Raw genomic sequence first — 21322 nt, forward strand, 5'->3', positions numbered from 1 at the left:
TCAAAACTAAGAATTTGTGCATCCTTCTGGAATCTCTACTCTCAGTAAAGGTCTTCTGTAAAAAGATCACTTGAAAAATTTTGTGGTGGCTTTCCTGGTTCCCAAAAAAACTTACAGAATGATCACTGTATGATAATCCAATATTGCCAGTTCAAGATCCTAAATTTCCAATTCCCAGATCACAATATTATACCTTCAAAAGGGAATAGGAAAATAATAAATTTTAAAACATCCTTCTTTCTCTTCCTAGATCAATGATTCTGTGGGCAGTCTGCTGAGCAGCAGCAGTGACAGCAGGAACCTCTGGAAACGCACATTTCCAGGTCCTACCCCACACCTACTCTATCATAAACTTCTTTATCCAGGGACCAGCAACTTGTATTTCAAACACTCCAGACAACATTCATATACAGTAGAGTTTGAAAGTCACATTCTAAGACTGTCAGTGCTTTGAATCATCTCTTTCACTGCGATAGCATGCACAAGTTCTTTATAACTTGTCATTTTAAGAATGCCTTCAACATGTTATTTTAATTTCTATAACAGAATATATACATAATATACTTTTAATAAGAGATCTTTATAATACACTTTTAATAAAATATTTTATTGCCTTGATCAATATTCCACAAGTCCTTGGCACATGCAAAAAATAGCATTAAACACAAAATATTACATTTACAGGTACCTTTAAGTATCTATCATGTTTCATTATTTCATATCTTTTAAATTTCCATGACAAAATGTGTCAGTGCTGGGAATGAAGGTTCTTATAATTTCATCACTTGGGAGACTGAGGCAGAATTAACAGAAATTTCAGGCTGACCTATCTCATATAAAAACTGGGTATGGTATTACACACTTTTAATCCCAGCACTCAGGAGGTAGAGGCATTGGATCTCTGTGGGTTTGAGGCCACTCTGGTCTACATAGAAAGTTTCAGAGCGACATAAGGAGACTCTGTCTCAAACAGACAGAAAAAAACAAAACAATGTCCTTCAGGTATAGTGGCACACACCTTTAATCCCAGAATTTGGGAGGCAGATGCAAGAGGATCTCTATGAATTCCAGGCCAACCTCCTCTATACAGAGTGTACAAAGGCAGCCAGGGCTAAATAGTGAGACCCTGCCTCAAAACAAACAAATAAACAAACAACAAAAAAGTAACAACAGCAAAAGACCAACTAACAAATTCTGCGCTGCCTTTCTTATATTTTATTTTCTATTCAGAAATGATGCCTTATATGCAGTATTCTATTAATTATATAATAGTTCATAATCTATTTAAAGAAAAAACCCTTATTTCAGAGTATATTTCTAATCTGCTATGCATTTTAATCCTCCACAGGTTGCTATGCACAGTGTGCCAACACATACATTATTGTAGTTCTTTTATTGCCCTTTATTGTCTGATGCAAAAATGAAAGTGAGAATGCGTTGAAGTGTCAAAAAGAAAATGAATGAGCTCTTTGCCTCATTCTGCACAGATCTACTAAACTCATACTTCTCAAATGAGGAAAAAAAATCCAAATGGATAAAAGGATATAAAAACACATTTTTAAAACTCTTAAGAAATCAGAATGCTTGAACTTCAAAGTCAGAAGGCTTGCACTGCAGAATCTGGGGTGGTGTGTTAGAATATTATTTTAAGATGTGTTGGTTTTGTCTATGCTGCATTGGTTTAACTCTGTGAAGCTGTGATTCTTTGCCTGTCTGAAACACCTGATGGTCTTAATAAAGGGCTGAACAGCCAATAGCAAGGCAGGAGCAAGGATAGGCAGGGCTGGCAGGCAGAAAGTGTAAATAGAATGAGAAACAAGGAAGAGGAGGAGCAACAAGAGAGAAAGGAGAGGAAGACCATAGGGATAAGGACCAACCGCCCTGGCACCCAGTCAGCCACAGAGTAGGAGTGAGAGTAAGCTACACAGAAGTAAGAAAAGAAAGCCCAGAGGCAAAAGCTACATGGGATAATTTAAATTAAGAAAAGCTGGCTAAAAACAAGTCAACCTAAGGTCAAGCATTCATAACTAAGAGTAAGTCTACGTGTGTGCTTTATCTGGGAGCTGGGTAGTGGTCATCCAAAAAGTCAAAGGAGCAAAACATCCCAACAATGATGTACTAAGGGAAAACACTGAGGGCAGGATAGATGTTATTCTACAACACACAACACACATTTCAGATAAGTCTGGAATTGTACTGAGCCTGCTTATTTGGAATTAGAATCTGGCAACTAATAATGTATTTTAAAGCTTCACAAATAGAGGGTAAAATGGAAGAATATCACCATACACATTTTTTAAAAAGTATCTATTCACCCCTAAACTGCAGCTGTGAAAACTGATTTTGAAGCCAAAAATGAAACTATTTTTAGAGAAAGAAAAAACAAAAACAAAAAAACACATTGAAAACGAGAAAAGATGATACCCTTTGAGTTTAAAATCAAATGTCTGAATTACAGGAATGGCCCCAGACATTTGCCAGACAGCAATAAGGTTTTCAAATGGATGACCTGTCGGGTCAATGGCAACGGGGTGCAGCAGGAGTCGCTGCAATGAACTGAGACAAGGCTGGAGACAAACCCAAAGGCAACCAGCTCAGAACTGCAACATCTGAAGAGACACCTACATAAAAACCTGCCAATTTAACAAACTGCCCATATAAACTGAACATGAAAATAAAGTTTCTAAAACAATTTTTTTAAAAAAAATGAAAAATCTCAGAACTATCAATATCAAAACTGTATTCATTAACAATTCAAACTCCAGATTCAGGCATGATCTGAATCATGATAAGACCCCTGCTGAAATATCTCCAAGCACAAACAAAGCCTACAACTTCTCTAAGCAGTTCTTTTGGACTTCGGCATTTATAATGTTGTCATTAGTACACTTGTCCTGTGACCAGTCTGTAAAGGAAACAATGCTATGCTACTAGAGCAACCACTACAAAATAGCACTAATCTTCCCAATTAAACCAAGAAAACTTCCTAGTTTATACCAACAAAACCCCACAGTATTGCAACCTCTAGAAGGTCATAAATTTGTAAATTACTATAGTTGAGAATACTTCAACTCCACAGTAAGAGAGGAATAATATTTTTATAATCAAAATACAGTACCCCATGTGTGACTCTGAAAGGTAGCTACTTAGTACAGCAAAATTACATCTCCACAGGACAGAAGGAAGACAAAAATGACATTATTTAACTTCCAATCTAACAATAACTTTGCAGTCAATAACACAGAATGTCTCTCTTCTTGGACCCAGGACAATACATTTCATTCCTTTTTGATCCTAGAGGACTTACAGTAAAAAATAAAAAAATAAAAAACAACTAACAGACATCAAAAAATGGTTTGGAAGGAAATTATATTCCCTTTACCTTTCTTTAAAAAGAAATACTAAATAAATGTGCAAAGAACAGATAAAAATCAGGTTTGCTATCAATCATTTTCAGTAAAAGAAACCACATCCTATCCCACAGTATTGTTTGCTGACTATCTTTGACTTCATGGAATAAACAAAATATATGTAACAAATAAAACCACCTCTTTCAAAGCTGAAAAAAATAAAGTACAAAAATATGAGTAAGCAAGAACACACATGGCAAGATAATTAACTTTCTGAGAGATACTTTCCAAAACAAGAATCAATTAAAAGAAAAAGATATAAGTATCCAATCAGTCCTTAATTAAAGAAAGAACAGATACCCAGGATTCAGAGCAATGACAAGTGGCACAGCTGCAAATACCTATCATTAATCTAGGTGTGCTTAAAAAGAAATCTAGACAGGGTTCTCAGGTTAACAGTGTTAGATAAAACCCAGAGGAAGGAAATTAGAATAAGGAACATTTTGTTTAAAATGAGTGTTTCTAACATTTTAATGATCTTCCTTTCTTGCCCTGATTCTTAAGCCCTTCTACCCAGAGTATTTTCTTTATGTTAAAGAAAATAAAATACGTTGATTCTAAGAATCTTACTAGATTTCCATGTGTTTTGCCTCAGCTCCTACATTAATCCAAACAATAAGGGCCTTTAGAACATTAATAAATAACCTCCTGCTGCTGGCACCTAGATGCCAAGTACAGCAATGCTGAGAACAACAGATTTCATAGTTCACGAGGCACAGTTAAGGAAAAAGTTGCGCAGGAAATCACTCTTATTTAGCACAAAGATACTTAAAAATTGCATGAAATCAGTCAAGTAACTATAGAGACCGATTTCTTCAGCTCCATATCACACATCTCACACCTCAATTGTCTTTATTATCGTCTGCTGTCAGATCCTTAACCGGGAATGTGAACAGGCATGATGATTTATTCAGGAGGGAAAAGAATCTGCAGGTCAAGTGAAAATTCTCTCTCTCTCTCTCTCTCTCTCTCTCTCTCTCTCTCACACACACACACACACACACACACACACACACACAGTCTCACACACGCAGCCCTTCAACCTTAGGTACTTTCATTTCATTCTGTTCTCAGTAGCTCTGGGGGTAACTCCAGTGAGATCCAATATTAAGGCTCAATTAAAATAAGCTCCAATTAGTGGAGCTTTTTTCTCTGAGGCTAGAGAAGTCAGGAAATGGATATTGGGAAATGTAAAAAGTCAGCTACTGAGAGGAGGCTGCAGACATAAATGAACTTATTTGTTGATTTCTACAGTTGCTATGCAGAGGCCTCTGGGAGTAAAAGCTTAACCAGTCTAAGCTATAAACTAAAACCCCTGCAGCTAAACATGAACTGTGTGAAACAAGGGCTCCATTCCAGAACAGAAAACTGCTGGGCCCAGAAAATTAAAAGCCAGAGGCATTTTCCATTTAAAACTAAATCCCAGTACCGCCTCCCAGCCAAAGAATTATAAGCAGTATCAGATTTACAAAACGAACAATTACCCTGGAAAAATGTAGCCTATTGTACAGTCCCAGATGCTAAATCTCAAAGTTTCTTTCTTTCTTTCCTTTAATCCCACGCTGTATTCCTCCAAGTATATGATTGGAGTTTACAAAGAGTCATTTCCAGACAGGCCTAAGCCTTGAAAATAAATTTTAAAAGGAGAGCACATAGCTCACTGACCTCATTTGAAGTACTGCCCTTGCCTTCAGCAGTTCCTGTCCTTCCCCAAGGCTTTTGCAAATGGTATGCAACAGTAAAATAAACCCTGACCTAATTGCCAAGAGAGAGGCTGCCAACCTTCCCTCAAACACAAAGACCAGAACTGTAACTTGAAAGTCCTACCTCTTTGGCCTTCTGCTTTAATCTCAGCTGTTCTGGATCTTCTTTATTGGAACGGCTCTGTCAAAGAAAAAAAAAATTAATAGAAATCATCTAAATACTAGTCTTACTGTTAAATATTTAATAAATGATGATTTCTCCTGTGATTGAAAACCCTAGCTCCAGGGGCAATGCCTCGATCCAGTCTAGCTGCACTCCAGCCCTGGCCCCCCTCCTCCTCATCTGGGCCGGCTGGCTGCTGCAGTTCTAGCCTGGAGGAAACACAGACTGAAAATGATGCTAACAATGTCAGTCAGGTCCAGTCAAGGCATGACATTGTTCTTGCTGGAACACGGTAAAATGAAAACTGGCCTGACCGGAAGAAAAGGAAAAGAAGTGTGTGCTCAAATGAATGAAAACAAACAATACTGGCTCATCTTTAGGTGAAGCCATTTTGACAAACCATATGCTATTTCAACAGCTATTAAAATCAAAAGCTCAACTAGCCTTGAATCAAATATCTTAAAAAGAGTAATTTCTGAAAGCAAAAGTATTAAGCACATTCTAATATTTTTATTAGCTTTAGATCCTCTATAGCACTTAATGAACTAATGCTACATACTATAAATAAAACAAAATGTAATAAAAATGAGTATGAGAAATGTGATAGGTACTTCTCTAGTACGGTAGTGGGTTAGACAGCTATCTCTGATAAATAACATTTGAATAAAGTCTGAATAACAAGAAATAGCCAGTCACATTAAGGCATTAAGAAAGAGAATTCAAATAGAAGATATAGTAAATACAAAGCCTTAAAATGACAGCAAGCCTGAGTAAAGACAGGATGACCACGTGTTTGAAGCACATAGGAAACATGAAGAGGCTAATGTGTTGTCCTGTAGCCATTTTAAGAGGTAGAAGGGTTTAACGGTAGCTTTAACAACCAGCTACTGATTGTTAAAGGAAGACTATTGTAATAGGAATACTATTATTACATAGCACAAGAATGAGAATACATTCGAGCAACCCTTAGAAAGGGGCTCCAGCAGGTATACAGAGAGTTTACTACAAAGATCTATGACTGAAGGCACAGGTGCCCACATAATTAAGAAACTCTTCTCAAGCAACTGCTATGAATAGAGGGTGGCTGAGAAGACAATGAATGCAGTCTAGAACAGCAGTACAGCAATGATGACCATGACAGATCAAATTTGTGGTAGACCAGATACAGGATACAAACTAAAAAGGAAAAAATAGTATCTAGATTCTGGCCTAAGCAACGGAGAGAAATTTTAACTTTCTATAGGGGAAGATCTAATGAAAAGTACACAGTGAAAGGAAAGGATCAACTGCCTGGTTTAGATGCCAAATCGAAGGTGAAATGTCCTAAGTTGGACACAATCTTGGAACAGACACGTGAGCACGATGAATGGAATGAGGAAAGGAGTGTCAGAGAGAAGTCAGGAACTAGGTAATGTAAAGCCTTTCTTGAAGTCCTGTAAGAGGTCTGGATAAGTACAACCAACAACAACAACAAAAAAAAAATCAGTAAAAGCTATGTTTTATTTTGAGACCCAGTTTGTCCTTTAGTTCTGGCTGTCCTGGAGCTCACTGTGTGGACAAGGATGGCCTTCAACTCAAAGAGATCCACCTGCCTCTGCCTCCCAAGTGCTGGGATTAAAGACATGAGCTACCACACCTTGAAAACCATGTGTTTTTATTATGAAAACCATTCTTATGAATGGATGTGGAAGGAAAGAGAGATCAGATGAAATATATAAAAACCCAAGGGGAAAATGTCTTGGACTAGGGTAGTGACACTGTACTGAAGAGAGGATGGACACTGTAGACTAGTGTGAGTAAACTGGGCATGGGCATGGAGAAGAAGCAAAGATGGCATTTAGGTTTTCTTCCATGAACGTATGGTAAATTAGGTTGTTACTGATTGAGTTAGAAAAAGTCATATTAAAGGAGAGAAAAATCAGAAGTCTGATTGGACATAAACAATCTGAGAGTCCTATTCGCCAGAAAAGTGATAGGAAACAATCAGTCAACTTACATGCCAAAAGTTTCAGAATGTAGACCAAGCTGGAAGCACAATCTCAGGAGAACACAAAGAAAGATATAGAAGGCACAGAACTGAAACCTAGGGCATCCCAATATTTAGCACTCTACCTCATCTCCCTGCCCTTCTCAGAAAAAGAGTCACTTTGGGGCTGAGACAGCAGGGCAGTGACAATGCTATGATGCTCACATCCTTGTGGAAGATTGGGATGTCTCAGGAAGACACAGGTCAGTGGTCATAATGGTAAGGCCAATAAAACAGCATGAAGGAAATAGTAGATAAAAGTCAGTCAAGCTGGTGATATATGAATGTCATTGACATATACACTGACTGAAGACATAAGCTAAACATGCTAAGGATAATAACAAAATCAAACTTTCTGACTCCTGGAGAAAAAAATTCTGCAGTTATTTGAAGGTAGAGAGGCAGGCAGAGAATACAAACCAATGAATGAATGAATGAATCCACAAGTTCATTATTCATGAAAAGGAAGAAGAAGAAAGTCTTTCATATAACAGAGGGTTAATATGTGAAGGTAAGCTAGTGGAAATAATTAGTATCAGGCAATCCCCACAGAAGTGGCTGATTCAGGAGCTTGTTAAGGCTGATGCATAAAAATTAGATGAGGAAAAGATGTTGAAATAATTTTATGAATGTGAAAATAATCCATGTAAAACTAAAAACTTTCGAGGGAAAATGGTCAATTTAAAATGGAAAGAACTGGTAGACAACTACATGCCCAGATTATCAGGTTGCCGTTTGAGGTTATTGGCTCAGAAAAATGTATCATCACCTCTGTGTACATCTGTCAGGAATACATGGCTTACATAAAATCCTAATACCAATTGAATGCAGGTGAAGGTCATAACATAGAAAATAAGTTGAAAGTAAGATCTTGTAAGTGCTAAGGGAATGAAGTATATAAGACAAGTTGAGACTGTCAGAAAAAATGTGAAAAGTGTTAACTACTAAATGAAATACTTATTTCTGAAAAGAAAAAAATGGAACACGAAGAAAAGAAACAAGTGAGATGGCTAATGAAATATGAACAGGGGTTTGTGCTATGCACAAGTGTTACACTGCTAGCATCCTAAAAAGGCAAAATGTTCTGATTTTTGTAAATACACACTAGAATATTTCAGGGTGATGAGTCATTATGTCTCAGGACTGCTTTCCAATGAGTCTCTGAATTGTCTAGTAGAGTTACATAACTGTAAATATACTAAAAAAAAAAAACACCTCTCAACTAAGGGTAAAGGGAAGGTGGACACACTGACAAACTAAAGTTTGTGTATATCAGGTGCATACAAAGGGTGGGGGAATGAGTTGAGATGAACAATGCCAGAAAATGACAGAATCTTAGAAAAGGGCAAATGAAACTATAATGTAAGTATAAAATTGTTTTAAAATAGATCAAAGAAGCAATTAGAGCCAAGTATCATGACTGACCCTTGTAAGTCACGGCACTTCATAAAAGGCAATAGTATAGTGAGTTCAAAGACTGTATGGGCTAAACTAGTATTAGTACACAGATCCTGTCTCATCACAGGAGACTCAAAGGGTTACAAACAGTAGTTGTTGGGCTGGGTGTAATGGTGCATGTCTGCATTCAGGAAGAAGAGGAATGCTGGCTCTATGAGTTCAAGGCCAACCAAGCATAGGGGAAAAGTTCCAAGACACCCATGTCTACATAATGAGACTGTCTCAAAAAGAAAAAAGAAAAAAAGAAAAGGGGAAGATAATAGTCCGTAACTAGAAAAAAAAAATCTTTCAGGAAGTAGACAAGATTGCCAGGAACATGAAAAATTTATAAAAAGGTCCTCAAAATAAAAATTAGGACTCTGGAGTTCAGCCTTTACAATTTCTCGTGAAGCTCCAACTCTGTCTATGAAGAACTATAGAGATACAAAATGTAAACCTGTAGTAGAACTGAACTACTAGTCCTAGAAAACAACTTAAAAGGAAGAACAGGGTCTATGGCTCTGCCTGTCACTCCTGTCACTTTCCCTCTCTAACCCCTTTCTACCAATTTATATTTTGTTCCATATACTCCAAATTACTCCTAATAATATCACAATCTTCCTGTCTTTTAAAAACTGTTCTTGCTAACTTCAACTTGTATATACCAAATAGTAGCTTAAGAATCTAAAATGTGTATAAAAGTTTAACATGGGACTAGGGACAGATGGATAGGAATGATATTGGGTACACCAGAATATGAGCTGGGGGGAGTAGACAAAAGGTTATAATTCATTAAATAAATTAACGGAAAGCTACCACCCAACCACCTTGGCTATGAGACACCCTATCTGTAACTTCATTTAAGGATATCCTCAAGAGAAATCTAAAGGCTTAATAACAGCAAGATTATCAGTCAATGATGCAGCCAATTGTGATCACACTGCCAGGCCACATTCCTATAATCAGAGTACTTTACCTTGGCTGCTCTTAGCAACATCTCTCTTTCTTCTAGATCCTTCCTCTGTTTCTCCAATTGATCTAGCTGTTCAAGAAATTTGAGTTGTGATCTGGTATCAGTAGACAAGATGTAATTTTCACTTCCCTGGGGGAAAAAAAAAAACAGTCTTATGATTCTGGGCAATACGTTTGCCTTAGACATTTTGATAAACAATATAAAAGAGTACCCGATACACAGAGAGAACTACATTTTTCAGAAAAGAGTATTTTTTTAATTTTGTTAAACAAGCAAACAAATAAAAGCCAGAAACTTTAATCACCCATAAAATGAGAGATGATTAACATTTACATTTCAGAAAGATTTCCTTAGTAAGCCTACTACTCAAGAGACAGGAAAAGTAATTAAGTCAAATAGATCCTATCAACACGAAAAAGAATCTGGTAGAATATAACATTACCTATATTTCAATCTCCCTTAGTCATGTGGTGGCACATGATTTAATTTCAGCACTATTGGAGGCAGAGGCAGGCAGATTACTTCAGTTGAGGTTTCTAGGACAGCCAGAGATACACTGAGAAACCCTGTATCTCCCCCCCACCCCGTCAACCCCAAAATGACGGTCTTGTATATAATTTGCTTATTTATCATTTATTTATTTATTTATTTATAAGCAGGCTGTCACTATACAGGCCATGATCTCCTGGAACTTGAAGTCATCCTGCCTTAGCTTCCCAAGTAGTGGGCAAGCATATAATTTACAAATGAAAACTGTAACAAAAAAACTCTACTTTCTTAACTTCAGTATTCCATAAAAATGACAAAATTAAAACTGTCTCACTTATCTGGGTATGCTAAAGTAGAATAACAGTGCCTTCAAATCTAAGTATTTTCTATTTTCTTCACCTATAGTCACCTAGCGCCCTCCATAATACAAATATCCATATTGTATTGTATTATAGAGGTGGTTGTTGTGGGCGAAGCAGAAAGGTTTAAACAATCAATACTTACCCTACCATCTACTACTCTCAGCAGTCAACACTTGAGGAGACTCTTACTGCCAAAAACAACTCAGCGCTGAGCTCAACAGTAAGGGCTCTTACTGTCTGGGAACCCAGCACCACACCACTTCCATCTCCGCTCCACTTTACCCTCGTGCTCATGGCTGCTTCAATTAGCTTAGACTAAGAGATTTCATATGCCCAAGATTCTTTTTAAATTAAATTTTTATTGTTGGCATTTAACTAGATCAAAAGAGTATTACATGGTTTAAGGAAGAAGGATGTATTAGTGCTACTTATTTTACTTAAAGTTTAATACAAGAATTCCCAAATGGTCTTTAAAGTTAAATACTACAAGAAAAAATGTGGACTACATTATAGGCCAAGTATAGAGGTTAAGCACAATAACAGCGGTTTTTAAATACTTCATCTTAACCATTTCTGTGTTCAGAAACTCCGGAGACAGTTTACAGACAGAAATTTAATTTAAAAGGGACAATAAACACTAAATTAAAAAGCACTGGCATCTAAAATTTAACCATATCACATTCTCATTCTGTTTCCTTTACCAATTCAGATACAACTGCCTGTAGCATAATTTCTCCTTTTTCTTCAAGCTACAGTAAATAGGTATCTTCCCCTAACCTACTAAATCCCTACCACCTTTGTTAAGTAATAAGTAACCCCAATATTCTCAAGTTCCTTCCTGTCTCTGTGAACCAACTAACTAAAGTCTTCATGTCCAAAAGTATGTTCAAATGCAATTAGGTGGTTTTTATTTCTTCTTAAAAGATGATTTTATCTTTCTATACAATATTCAGACAGCAATACCAGCTATGCTAAAGAATGAACATAGGGAAAAGGGTGCAGGATAAATCAGTAGAAACAGTAAATACATAGCACAGTGGTTCTCAATCTGTACTCATGACCCCTTAAAGGTGTTGAACAACTCTTTCACAGAGGTTGCATAGCAGATAGTTACATTACGATTCCTAACAGTATAAAAATTACAATTATGAAATACCAACGAAAATAATTTTATGTTGGGAATCACCACAAAATAAGAAACTGCATTAAGGTCACAGCATTAAGAAACTTGAGAGCCAATGGTATAACAGTAAGTTAAGATTTTAAGTTAAGTGATTAAGGTCTTTCAAATAGGGTAAATACTACACATTTTCTATGGATACCAAATCCCAGTAACAAGGTAATTGATACAATAGAAAGATTCTACCTGAAGATTATACAACAAAGTTTTGAATGGCACTTTGAATGGCACACTGAAATGAAATCTATTGGGAGAATTTCCTAGGGGTTAAAAGCCCAGAGTAGTGGTCCAGAGTAGGCCAAGGCTGTATCTCATGCTGACAGCCAAACTTGACAATGTGTAAGATTCAGGCATGAAAAGGTCATAGAGAGTAAAAAGGTTTGTATACAAGGGCTGGAGTCCCCAAAAAGATGCCAGGAGAAGCCACCAGCCATTCTCTTCAAAGGTAGAGTCTCAGTTGCCCTGGAGACCCCAGGATTGAAGGCATAATGGAGAGAGACTATTGATAGCATGTGGCAAGGTTGGAGTCCCCAAAGAGAGCCCAGCAGGCCAACGATGAAGGTGCTGCCCATGGACACCCCAGACAACGGGAGATGCCAGGACCATGCAATGACAACAAAAGACAGCAGCAGCTGTGGGGAAAAGCTGGATTGAAACTACAAGAGAAACTGGGTATGCTGTAAATGGCAGAGCTGGTGAAAGGAAAGTCTTTGGAGCCCAGAAGACCATGAGTGTCACATACTGAGCTATTTACACTGATGGACTTTGCTTTGATTGTGATGGACTAGGGAGGGCTTCGCTTTGATTGTAACTGTACTCTGGTTCTTTCCTCTTAAAGTAAAAAAGTATATAATTTTTCTTTAATTTATAGAAGCCTACAGTTGAGAGTTTTGGGACTTTTAAAGAAAAGTTAGACTTCTGAGTGATGGGTTCTTTTAAAGTATGTACAACTTTTTAAATTTGGAATGTTCTACGATTTGACTTAAGGACCCCTCCACGAGATGAAACCCATATTCAAATACTGCTTGGGTGACCAAGAACCAGAGATTAGACAGCCCAGAGACCTAGGGTAAAACCAAATACTACTGGCCTTAAAAAAAAAAATAAGTAATGATAAAATGATTTCTAATGATATTCTGTTTTGCTCATAGATCTAATAATTAATAAAATAGAGAAGCCATTAACTAGAATAACAGTAAAAAAGGAAGACACAAGTAAGAATCAGAAACAAAAGTGCAATTACTACCACCAACTGAACTGACATAAATAATAGACAGCCTACAAAATAGACCAATTCCCAGACTCACATAAAATGAGATACTGACACTGTTTTCCACAGCTTTCTATGATGCTGATTCCATATTTTTAAGACAGTCTGATAAATTCTTACAAAAATTTTGAAATTAAGGACCTTAATACCTATACATCTTCCAAAGCTCTACATGAAGCAGAATGTACATAAGATGGTTTCTCCAGCTAGCTTACTAGGGAAACAGAAGATTTCTTTTCATCTGTATGGCTGGCAATGAATGATCCTACTGCAAACATAAAATTTCATGAAGTTACCTATTTACGAACATGTTGGAAATCTAGCTCTCAACATTTTTTAATAAAAGGGTTGTTCCTTTTCATCCCATCTTTTCTTAAAATCCATAATCATTTAGTTATTTCCCTGCCTCTGAAACTACAGTTCACAACTGATCTTACCCTAAAGGCCACGAAGCAATAAAAACTACAATTCAAATACACTAAATACTTTCATCTTGGTAACAGCGAGTCATTTTGTAACAACGCTAGAAACCAGACAGGCTATCCATGCATTAAGTCATTCCTATCAGCAGTCAAGAACAGTAACGAGTGGCACGAGCATGAGCACTATTCTCATCATGTGACTAAGGAGCCAGAGTCCAGACCACCAATATTCTACCCTAACACAGTCCTGAGGAAGAGCCTCGGACAAAACAGGTGCGTATTCCAATATGCAACACAAAACCTCCTTTGGACACTACTTCAAATCCTATTTAATTTGGTTTACTATATATAAGCATATCCACGTAAGTCAATTAAGGAAACTACTAACAGGAAATATAAGCCTCAATCTCCCTTCTAAAAATACATCAAGATGTGGACCTTTGTCCATGAAACCACCTTTAGCATTGCTCAGGAGACGGCATCTGCATTTCCTTGATGATTCCCTTTACCTTGTAAACAGTCATTCGATGCTGAGCAATTGTAGTCAGTTTCTCTAGAAGGCCTCGTAATCTCTCCTGTGTTGCATGGGAGATCAAGTTCACAGCATCAGAGTTAAGTTCCGTAATGTCATGCTTTTTACCTGTAGAGGCAGGGAAAATCCATTACATGTTTTAGTAGTGGCTTATAATTGAAATAATTAGCACAGCAGGTATTCAGTTCCCCCTGGAAGTCATACCCATTATGAATAAAGGTTTGGAGATTATGATTTTCCTGGTAAAGTCACAACTTCAAAGATCTTAGACATTACATTAATAAAACCTAGCCTGGAGCCTCAGAAAATATAGACATTGTTTCCCTTAGCCTCTAGAATCATTCTCCCTGCAAGGTCATTTATAGGACAAAGTTAATAAGAACACAAATCAAGTTTAGTGTTCAGGGAGGATAATGGTAACTGCAGAAATTAGTGTTATATTCTGTTAACTTTAGTAATTAAAAAAATGGAAAGTCACATTTTACCGTGTTTGACACTGTTAACAATTCATGACATTCATTTCAGTGTACTTAAATTATAAATCTGTTAATTTTTTGTCTATAAAAGTATCCAATTTCTTTTTGTCTGTTACTAATTATATTTTGCACTACTCATGTTTTCAAAAATCAACCTATTAAGTTACAAGTTGAAATAAGCTCAAAACCCATTATTTCGCCATCAATTTCAATAACTTGTTCCTTTTAAGAACAACTTGTTTTATCCAGGTTGTAATGAGGAAAGAATTATTAGGAAAATAATCTGAATGACAAACAAGAGCAGCTCCTCTCTTACAGACAGTCCTAACAGTATCCAAACAGAATTTCTCAGACAACAAGATCTGCAATCAATAGATATGCAAACCTAAAGAGACAGACAGTTAAGGAATCTAAGCAGATATATTTTTAAAGGCTCCTGTGTGTTCTTTTTGTTGCTGTTGTGGTGGTGATGGTGTTTTGTGTGTGTGTGTAATGCTAGGGATACAATCTTTACACTTGAAGGCAAGTGTTTCAGACACTGAGCCATTTCCCCAGGCCTCTGTTAATGTTTTAAAAGACATTTATATATATCTTCACAGTAATTTAAAAATATTGTTTGATTTTTATATGCTAATTCATATAATACATACTCATACTTTCATCAAAGGCTGAACTACAGCAAAAACATAATTTAATTAAAACTCAAATATACTTTGGCATTACTACAAAATAAATTTTAATATAAAACGTAGTCTGAGTAAACTAACTAGTAAGAAGATTTAAAATTATCCAACTTATTTTAAACTACGCCTTCAAAATCTAATTCATTACTTTGGCAAAATTTAGCTCATTTCCAATTCAAACTGAAACAAAGGGAAAAGAAAAACCCACTACAAATTCCCAACTACCTTTAAACACTCAACATAAATAATTAGTTGGGCCTTGTATACAAGAAACAGTAAACTTTCAAAACAATCAAATGGTTAAAATTGTAACTGAACATGGTTGGCAGACTGCTCTTCTGCCAGAAGAGCATGGCCCGCACACTGCTCTTCCAAGACCTGAATTCAATTCCTTACATACTTGATGGTTACTCACAACCTGTAACTCCAGCAGCCTCCCTGTGCAACAGCATTTACATGCAGATATTCACACACACACACATATACACAGACACACACACACATATAAAAACTTAAAAAATAAATAGACATCACAATGAAACATAGGACAGACATGGGAAGTCAAGTTATTTCAAGATTAAATTAAAGAAAACGAGCATGTAAAATTAGTTCTTGGGGAAGAGGAATTTGAAAACAACGATATACTTATAAATCTGAAGCAATTTATTTAAAAATCTATACAATCTATAGAAGGCTCTGGATTTGATTCTTAGCAAAACAGATAAAATATAATAATTGGTATTTATTTTTAAAAATCTATAATATTTTGAAGCATTAGAAATGAACAAGTGTCAATAAATAATCCCTGAGTATATGCAACAGCAAATGTTCAAACATATCTTCATTAAGCAACAAATCTTAAAGCACAAGTTAAAAACTATAGACTAAATCCCACTTTTAAAACTTTAAAAAAAGCCAACATAATTGATTAAGGAGAATTAGTAAGTGCTTGTGTGTTTACTATTGACTTTATTGAATGTCTGCAATTTAATTAAGATAATTAGAGAAAAATGAAAAATACTGACATTTACTCTAACCTTCATAAAATGTGTAATTTCTATCTTTAGGAATGTCCTCAGTTGGTAACTACTGTGTTGGAAAGAATTTTATTATAAATGGAAAACATCTCCAAAAATAAACGAACATTCACCCCTTGGCTGTTTCCTTTAAGCTTAGATAATTTGAGAATTTTTACAGTTTACATTTTGTATTATATTGTTTCTGTTTCATCATTAAGAACTGAAAACACAAATAGTTTCTTCAATTCTCCTATTGCAAATAGGGCTGCAAACTACAGCCAAAAAGTCAAAACTCATTTCTTTCTCAGCACAAAGTTTTATAGGAATCCAATCAATCGATTAAAGGCTTGTTTCTCCCCCAAAACACATGCAGAAATTCTGTTTGTGACCTAGTTATGACAGCTAACGCGTATCCCTTTGGGTATAATTAATCAAAAGGAATAAGGTAAGAAGAGACCACAGGAGGGTACAACATAAAGAGAGCTGTCCAAAGACCACCAAGGAGTCCCTGGCAAGGAATCCTGATGAGCATCCAGATCTGACGTCCCCACTCCAGAACAGTGACAATAAATACGTATCATTGAAACCTTCAAGGCTATGGTATTTTGTAATGGAAGCCAGAACCCCAGTAAGATACAGTCCTGCTCATTTGTTCACACATTGCTCCTATTTGCTTTCCACCTGGAACAAGAAAGTTGAATGCCTGTGACAGAGATCACAGAACACAAAGTGGCAAACATCGCCTGGTCCCATGTAGGAAAAAGTTGCTGGTTACTACCTTAAGATGTCTTCAAACCTTAAGAAAATGATTATCCAGGGATCAAAAGACGGCTCAGTAGTTAGGAATACATACTGCACTTGCAGAGGATTCAGAGTTCCTAACATCCACATTGTGAAGTTCACAATCACCAGTAACTCAAGCTCCAGAAGTACTCTACACCTCTGACCACTGTAGGCACCCCCACACTAGAGAACATACCCATATACACATAATCAAAAATAACATTTAATTTAAAATGTAACATTTAATAAAGATTTAAGTCAAACTAAATAAAATATGTGGAATGTCAAGAGAAACGAGCCAACGCTCTGGGTAACAAGGCATTGTAGTCAGCTGATGACAGCACTTTCTCTATAGAAGTTCCTCTTTGCAGATAACCAGGAAAAACAATTATTAATTATAGTTGCTCACTAAACATAACATGGCCTTATCTAAATTACAAAATAAAAGTGTTCAATATATCACAGCTAAAACACTCATTTATTATGAAGCAGACCAAATGTGGTATAATTCACAAAATTTATAATCTGTCTCTCATTACATTAAACATGATATCTTATAGTCTTTCACATGGTATTGAAATTTGGCTCCAAATAAGAGTACATTCTCTTCCATTTTCTTAAATTCACTGCAGCCAACTAAAGACAACCCTGTACCTAGAGAAAAATCTTATTATCCTAGCTCAGTTTTCTTCTATGGTAAGAGTGGAATTAAATTTTTGGATTGATACAAGGAAGGGGATTGGTTCTTATTATGTAGTCCTATAATTTATAAATACAGCATTTAAAATAGACTTTTATTTGTATACACACACTACTAAGGACCAACAAGAAATAAGATTTTAAAAACAGCATATATAAAATATTCATGCAAAATATGTAGTTCTATTAACCAAAAATAAAAAATGAAAAAATTATTAACTTCTATTATCTATCCCAAAAACAAAAAGTTGAAGTAATTATTTTTAAACTAAAATGCTTCATTCTTTAATACTCAGGAAATCTCAGAATATTTCTAGAGCCTTATCTAGAAGAGTTTGGCCACATCTTCAAATAACATTTCTCTTCAACAAACATACATATCAGGTCAATAATCATGATTCTATACTTACCAATGTCTAAAATTCTCTTTTGTAGAGCTCCAGTGAAAAGAAATGGTTCTTCTTTGCATGACTGAATGAGTGTGCCAACCAATTTAGAATGTGTTGCTAAGATGCAAGCGTTTTCTTCATCAAGGTTGACCTCTGCCATGCAAGTCACATCATTGATGTCATCTTCACCTCTAAAGGGACAAAAAGTTATAGTTTGGATAGTGTGTGTGTGTGTTTGTGTATGTGTGTACACACACACCTACGCGTGTACATGTATATACATGATTTCAGAGTGTAAAGAAACATAAGTCTTAGGCAAATATGGCAGTTCCCACTGTAATCCCAGTACTTGGGAAGTAGAAGCAGGAGAAACAGCAGTTAAAGGTCATCCTTGACTACACAGCCAGTTCAAGGTCAGTCTTCGTATGGAAAAAACAAAAACACATCTTTCTTATAAATAATATTATTTTATTGAGTCTACTCAATGAAGTGAACTGAAGAAGACTATCTCTCTCCTTAGGATTTTAGAAGAGCAAGCTTCCTGGAAGAGAAACCAGAGCCTGCTGTGTGTTCCAGAGTTTATTTTTTCCTCTCTGGTAGTTGAGACACACCAAGAGGGATTTGGATTTACTCCAGTCATCCACAAATCCTCTACAATGAAAGACAAGGAAATGAAAACGGACTCTTTGCTTTCATCCAGGATTGTTAAAAGCCCCTCAAGATTTCCCCTGTGCATTCCACTATCCACTTAATGGCAGCAGAAACACTAGATCATAAAGTCATATCACATAAAGTCCCTTAAGAAACTATTTATAAGCCTAGCTATTCTGAAATCAAATTTCTAAATTAATTTTGTTTTTATGATTCACATTTTTGCATACTTCCTCTATACCAAATGAATGCATTAAAACACACTCTCAAGCAATTGGCTACAAAGGGTGTATATTCAAAGTATAAATAAAATTGCACACATGCATATACATACACACACACAAAAAAACTTGAAATAGGTTTGGGTTCCTTGTTTTACACCAGTAAAATTAATCTTATAGGATTGTTATTTGTCTATATTACTAATGAGAGGAAATGTAGTTAAGAGAAATATAATACAATTCCCTCTGAGGATTCTATCTACCACATGTAATAACAGTCTAGTTACTAATCATGATTCACATACTAAATATACAAAAGTGATTATTATATTAGAAAGTATTCCATAAAAAGATGAGCAAATGGTACATCATCCATCTATGTCAAATACATTTAAATTACATATCTCCCAGTGATGATGCATTTGTGTAAAGAATAATAATCATCAAACACTCAAGAAATGAAGACCCTTGGTATACACCTTAAAAAAGCAGGACATTAAAGAGGAGAAAATAAAAATGCCCACACAAACATACAGAAGTGAGCCAAATGAAAAAACAGTGCCAGACACACAGTTTAAAATTAAAGAAAGAACAATGGCTTTATCATCATGCAGGCTACTAACAGCTCAACATGTAAAGATGTGTCTATACTAGCAGAAAAAAGAAAAAAAATTAGTATCTCAAATTACTGCTGAAACATTCATAATAAAGAAAATAGAGTACATCTATTAATATCATAAAGTTCTCAGTGGCTCTAAAGATCTACTTGCAACTGATATACACCAAATGGAATGTCCAGATTTAAATATTTAAACACAAAGCATAGTATGCCAAAAAAATTACCAAAACAAGGAACAGAGTCTAAGTTTTTTTAAAAAATTCATTTTAAAAGGCCTAAGTAAAATACTTCAAAATGACCTAGCATCCCTGGGTACTAAATTAAAAGTAAGAGGGAGTAATGAGTTTTGATGTTCTATTATACAGTAAAGTGACTTTTTAAAAAAATGACTATATGTTGCAAAACAAAACAAAATAAAACACAAGGATCTTGAATATTTTCACCAAAAAGCAATGGCAATTGATTAAGACTGTATACATTACTCTGATTTGAACATTATACAATGTATATATGTATTGAAACATAACACAGTATCAATAAATATATAACATTATAGCTTAAGTCCCAATTTTCTAAGGAACCATCATATTGATTTCTAAAGTAGCTATGCTTCTACCAGCAATGGAGGAGTGTTTCCCTTACTCCACATCCTAGCCAGCACGAGCTGTCAGCTTGTGTTTTTAATCTTAGACCGTTCTGAATGATGTAAGATACAATCAATCTACCTCATGAACTAACTATATATAACACTTCTAGGCATAAACCCAAAGGACACCCACTCCTACCACAAAGACATTTGCTTAACTATATTTACAGAAGCTTTACTCATAATAGCCAGAAACTGGAAACAACCAAGATACATTTACACAATGGAGTTTTATTTAGCTGCTGAAAAATCACATCTTAAATGTGCAGGCAAATGGATGGAACTAGAAAAAAAAATCATCCTGAGTGAGATAACCCTGGCCCAGAAAGACAAACTCTTATAAGTGAACAATAATTAGCTATAAAGTAAAGGATAATCATGTCACAATCCATAGACCCAGAAAGGCTAATAAATAACAAGGCAGGCTCAAGGAGAATGCATGGACCTCCCTGGGAAGGGGAAATAGAATAGCTTTCATGATTGGACTGGGGACAGTTGGAATAAACACTGAGATCCTAGTCCATACAGGTAACAAACAGACTGAACAGAATGTATTTATATATTTACAAATGTGTGCATGCATGAATAATAACAAAGAAAAGGTGTCCATTTTCTGAGAGAGTGTAAGGGTGAGTGGGGTGGGTGTTTAGGAAGGGCTGGAAAAAGAAAAGGAGGTAAATGATGTGTTATAATTTCAAAAAATAAAAATTATAAATAAATTAAAAGTTTATGCAGCTGGAAAGATTGTTCTGTGGTTAAGAGAACTTGCTGCTCTGGAAAAAGACCTATGTTTAGTTACCAACACCTACATGACAGCTGACAATGGTTTCTGGCCCAAATTCCCGGGATTTCAACACCTCAGTGAACACTGTAAGCATGTGTTACACTTACTTAATTGCAGGCAAAATACTCAAATACATACAATAAAAATAAATGAATCTTTAAAAATAAAGGTTTATTACAGAGAACCAATTAAGACTGAATGCTTATAAATGAGATTTGTTTGCAGACCCATGTATATATAGCATCCTGCTTTCCTGTCAGAGTTCCTGCACAGCTACTAGTAAGAACTACACAGTCTTTAGAGATCACTTCCAGGCCTACATACTACAAGTTCAAAAACCAGTAGTAGAATTTAATTCAAAGAGAAGTTCTTCCTGACAAATAAA

The 21322-nt window shown here is 35.7% G+C and overlaps 1 protein-coding gene across 1 annotated transcript in view; it reads right to left on the bottom strand.

The window, feature by feature from the left end:
• The window catches only part of Taf4b (TATA-box binding protein associated factor 4b), a 107264-nt gene that overhangs the window by 41548 nt on the left and 44394 nt on the right, over positions 1-21322 (bottom strand). The window contains exons 10-13 of the mRNA XM_048447920.3: positions 18038-18207; positions 13945-14075; positions 9716-9841; positions 5238-5294 (exon numbers count right to left, since the gene is read on the bottom strand). Coding sequence (XP_048303877.1) covers positions 5238-5294; positions 9716-9841; positions 13945-14075; positions 18038-18207 — 484 coding nt within the window. The remainder of the gene's footprint in view (positions 1-5237; positions 5295-9715; positions 9842-13944; positions 14076-18037; positions 18208-21322) is intronic.

The sequence above is a fragment of the Myodes glareolus genome, chromosome 13 (genome assembly GCF_982192425.1).
Source record: "Myodes glareolus chromosome 13, mMyoGla1.1, whole genome shotgun sequence".
Taxonomy (NCBI): domain Eukaryota; kingdom Metazoa; phylum Chordata; class Mammalia; order Rodentia; family Cricetidae; genus Myodes; species Myodes glareolus.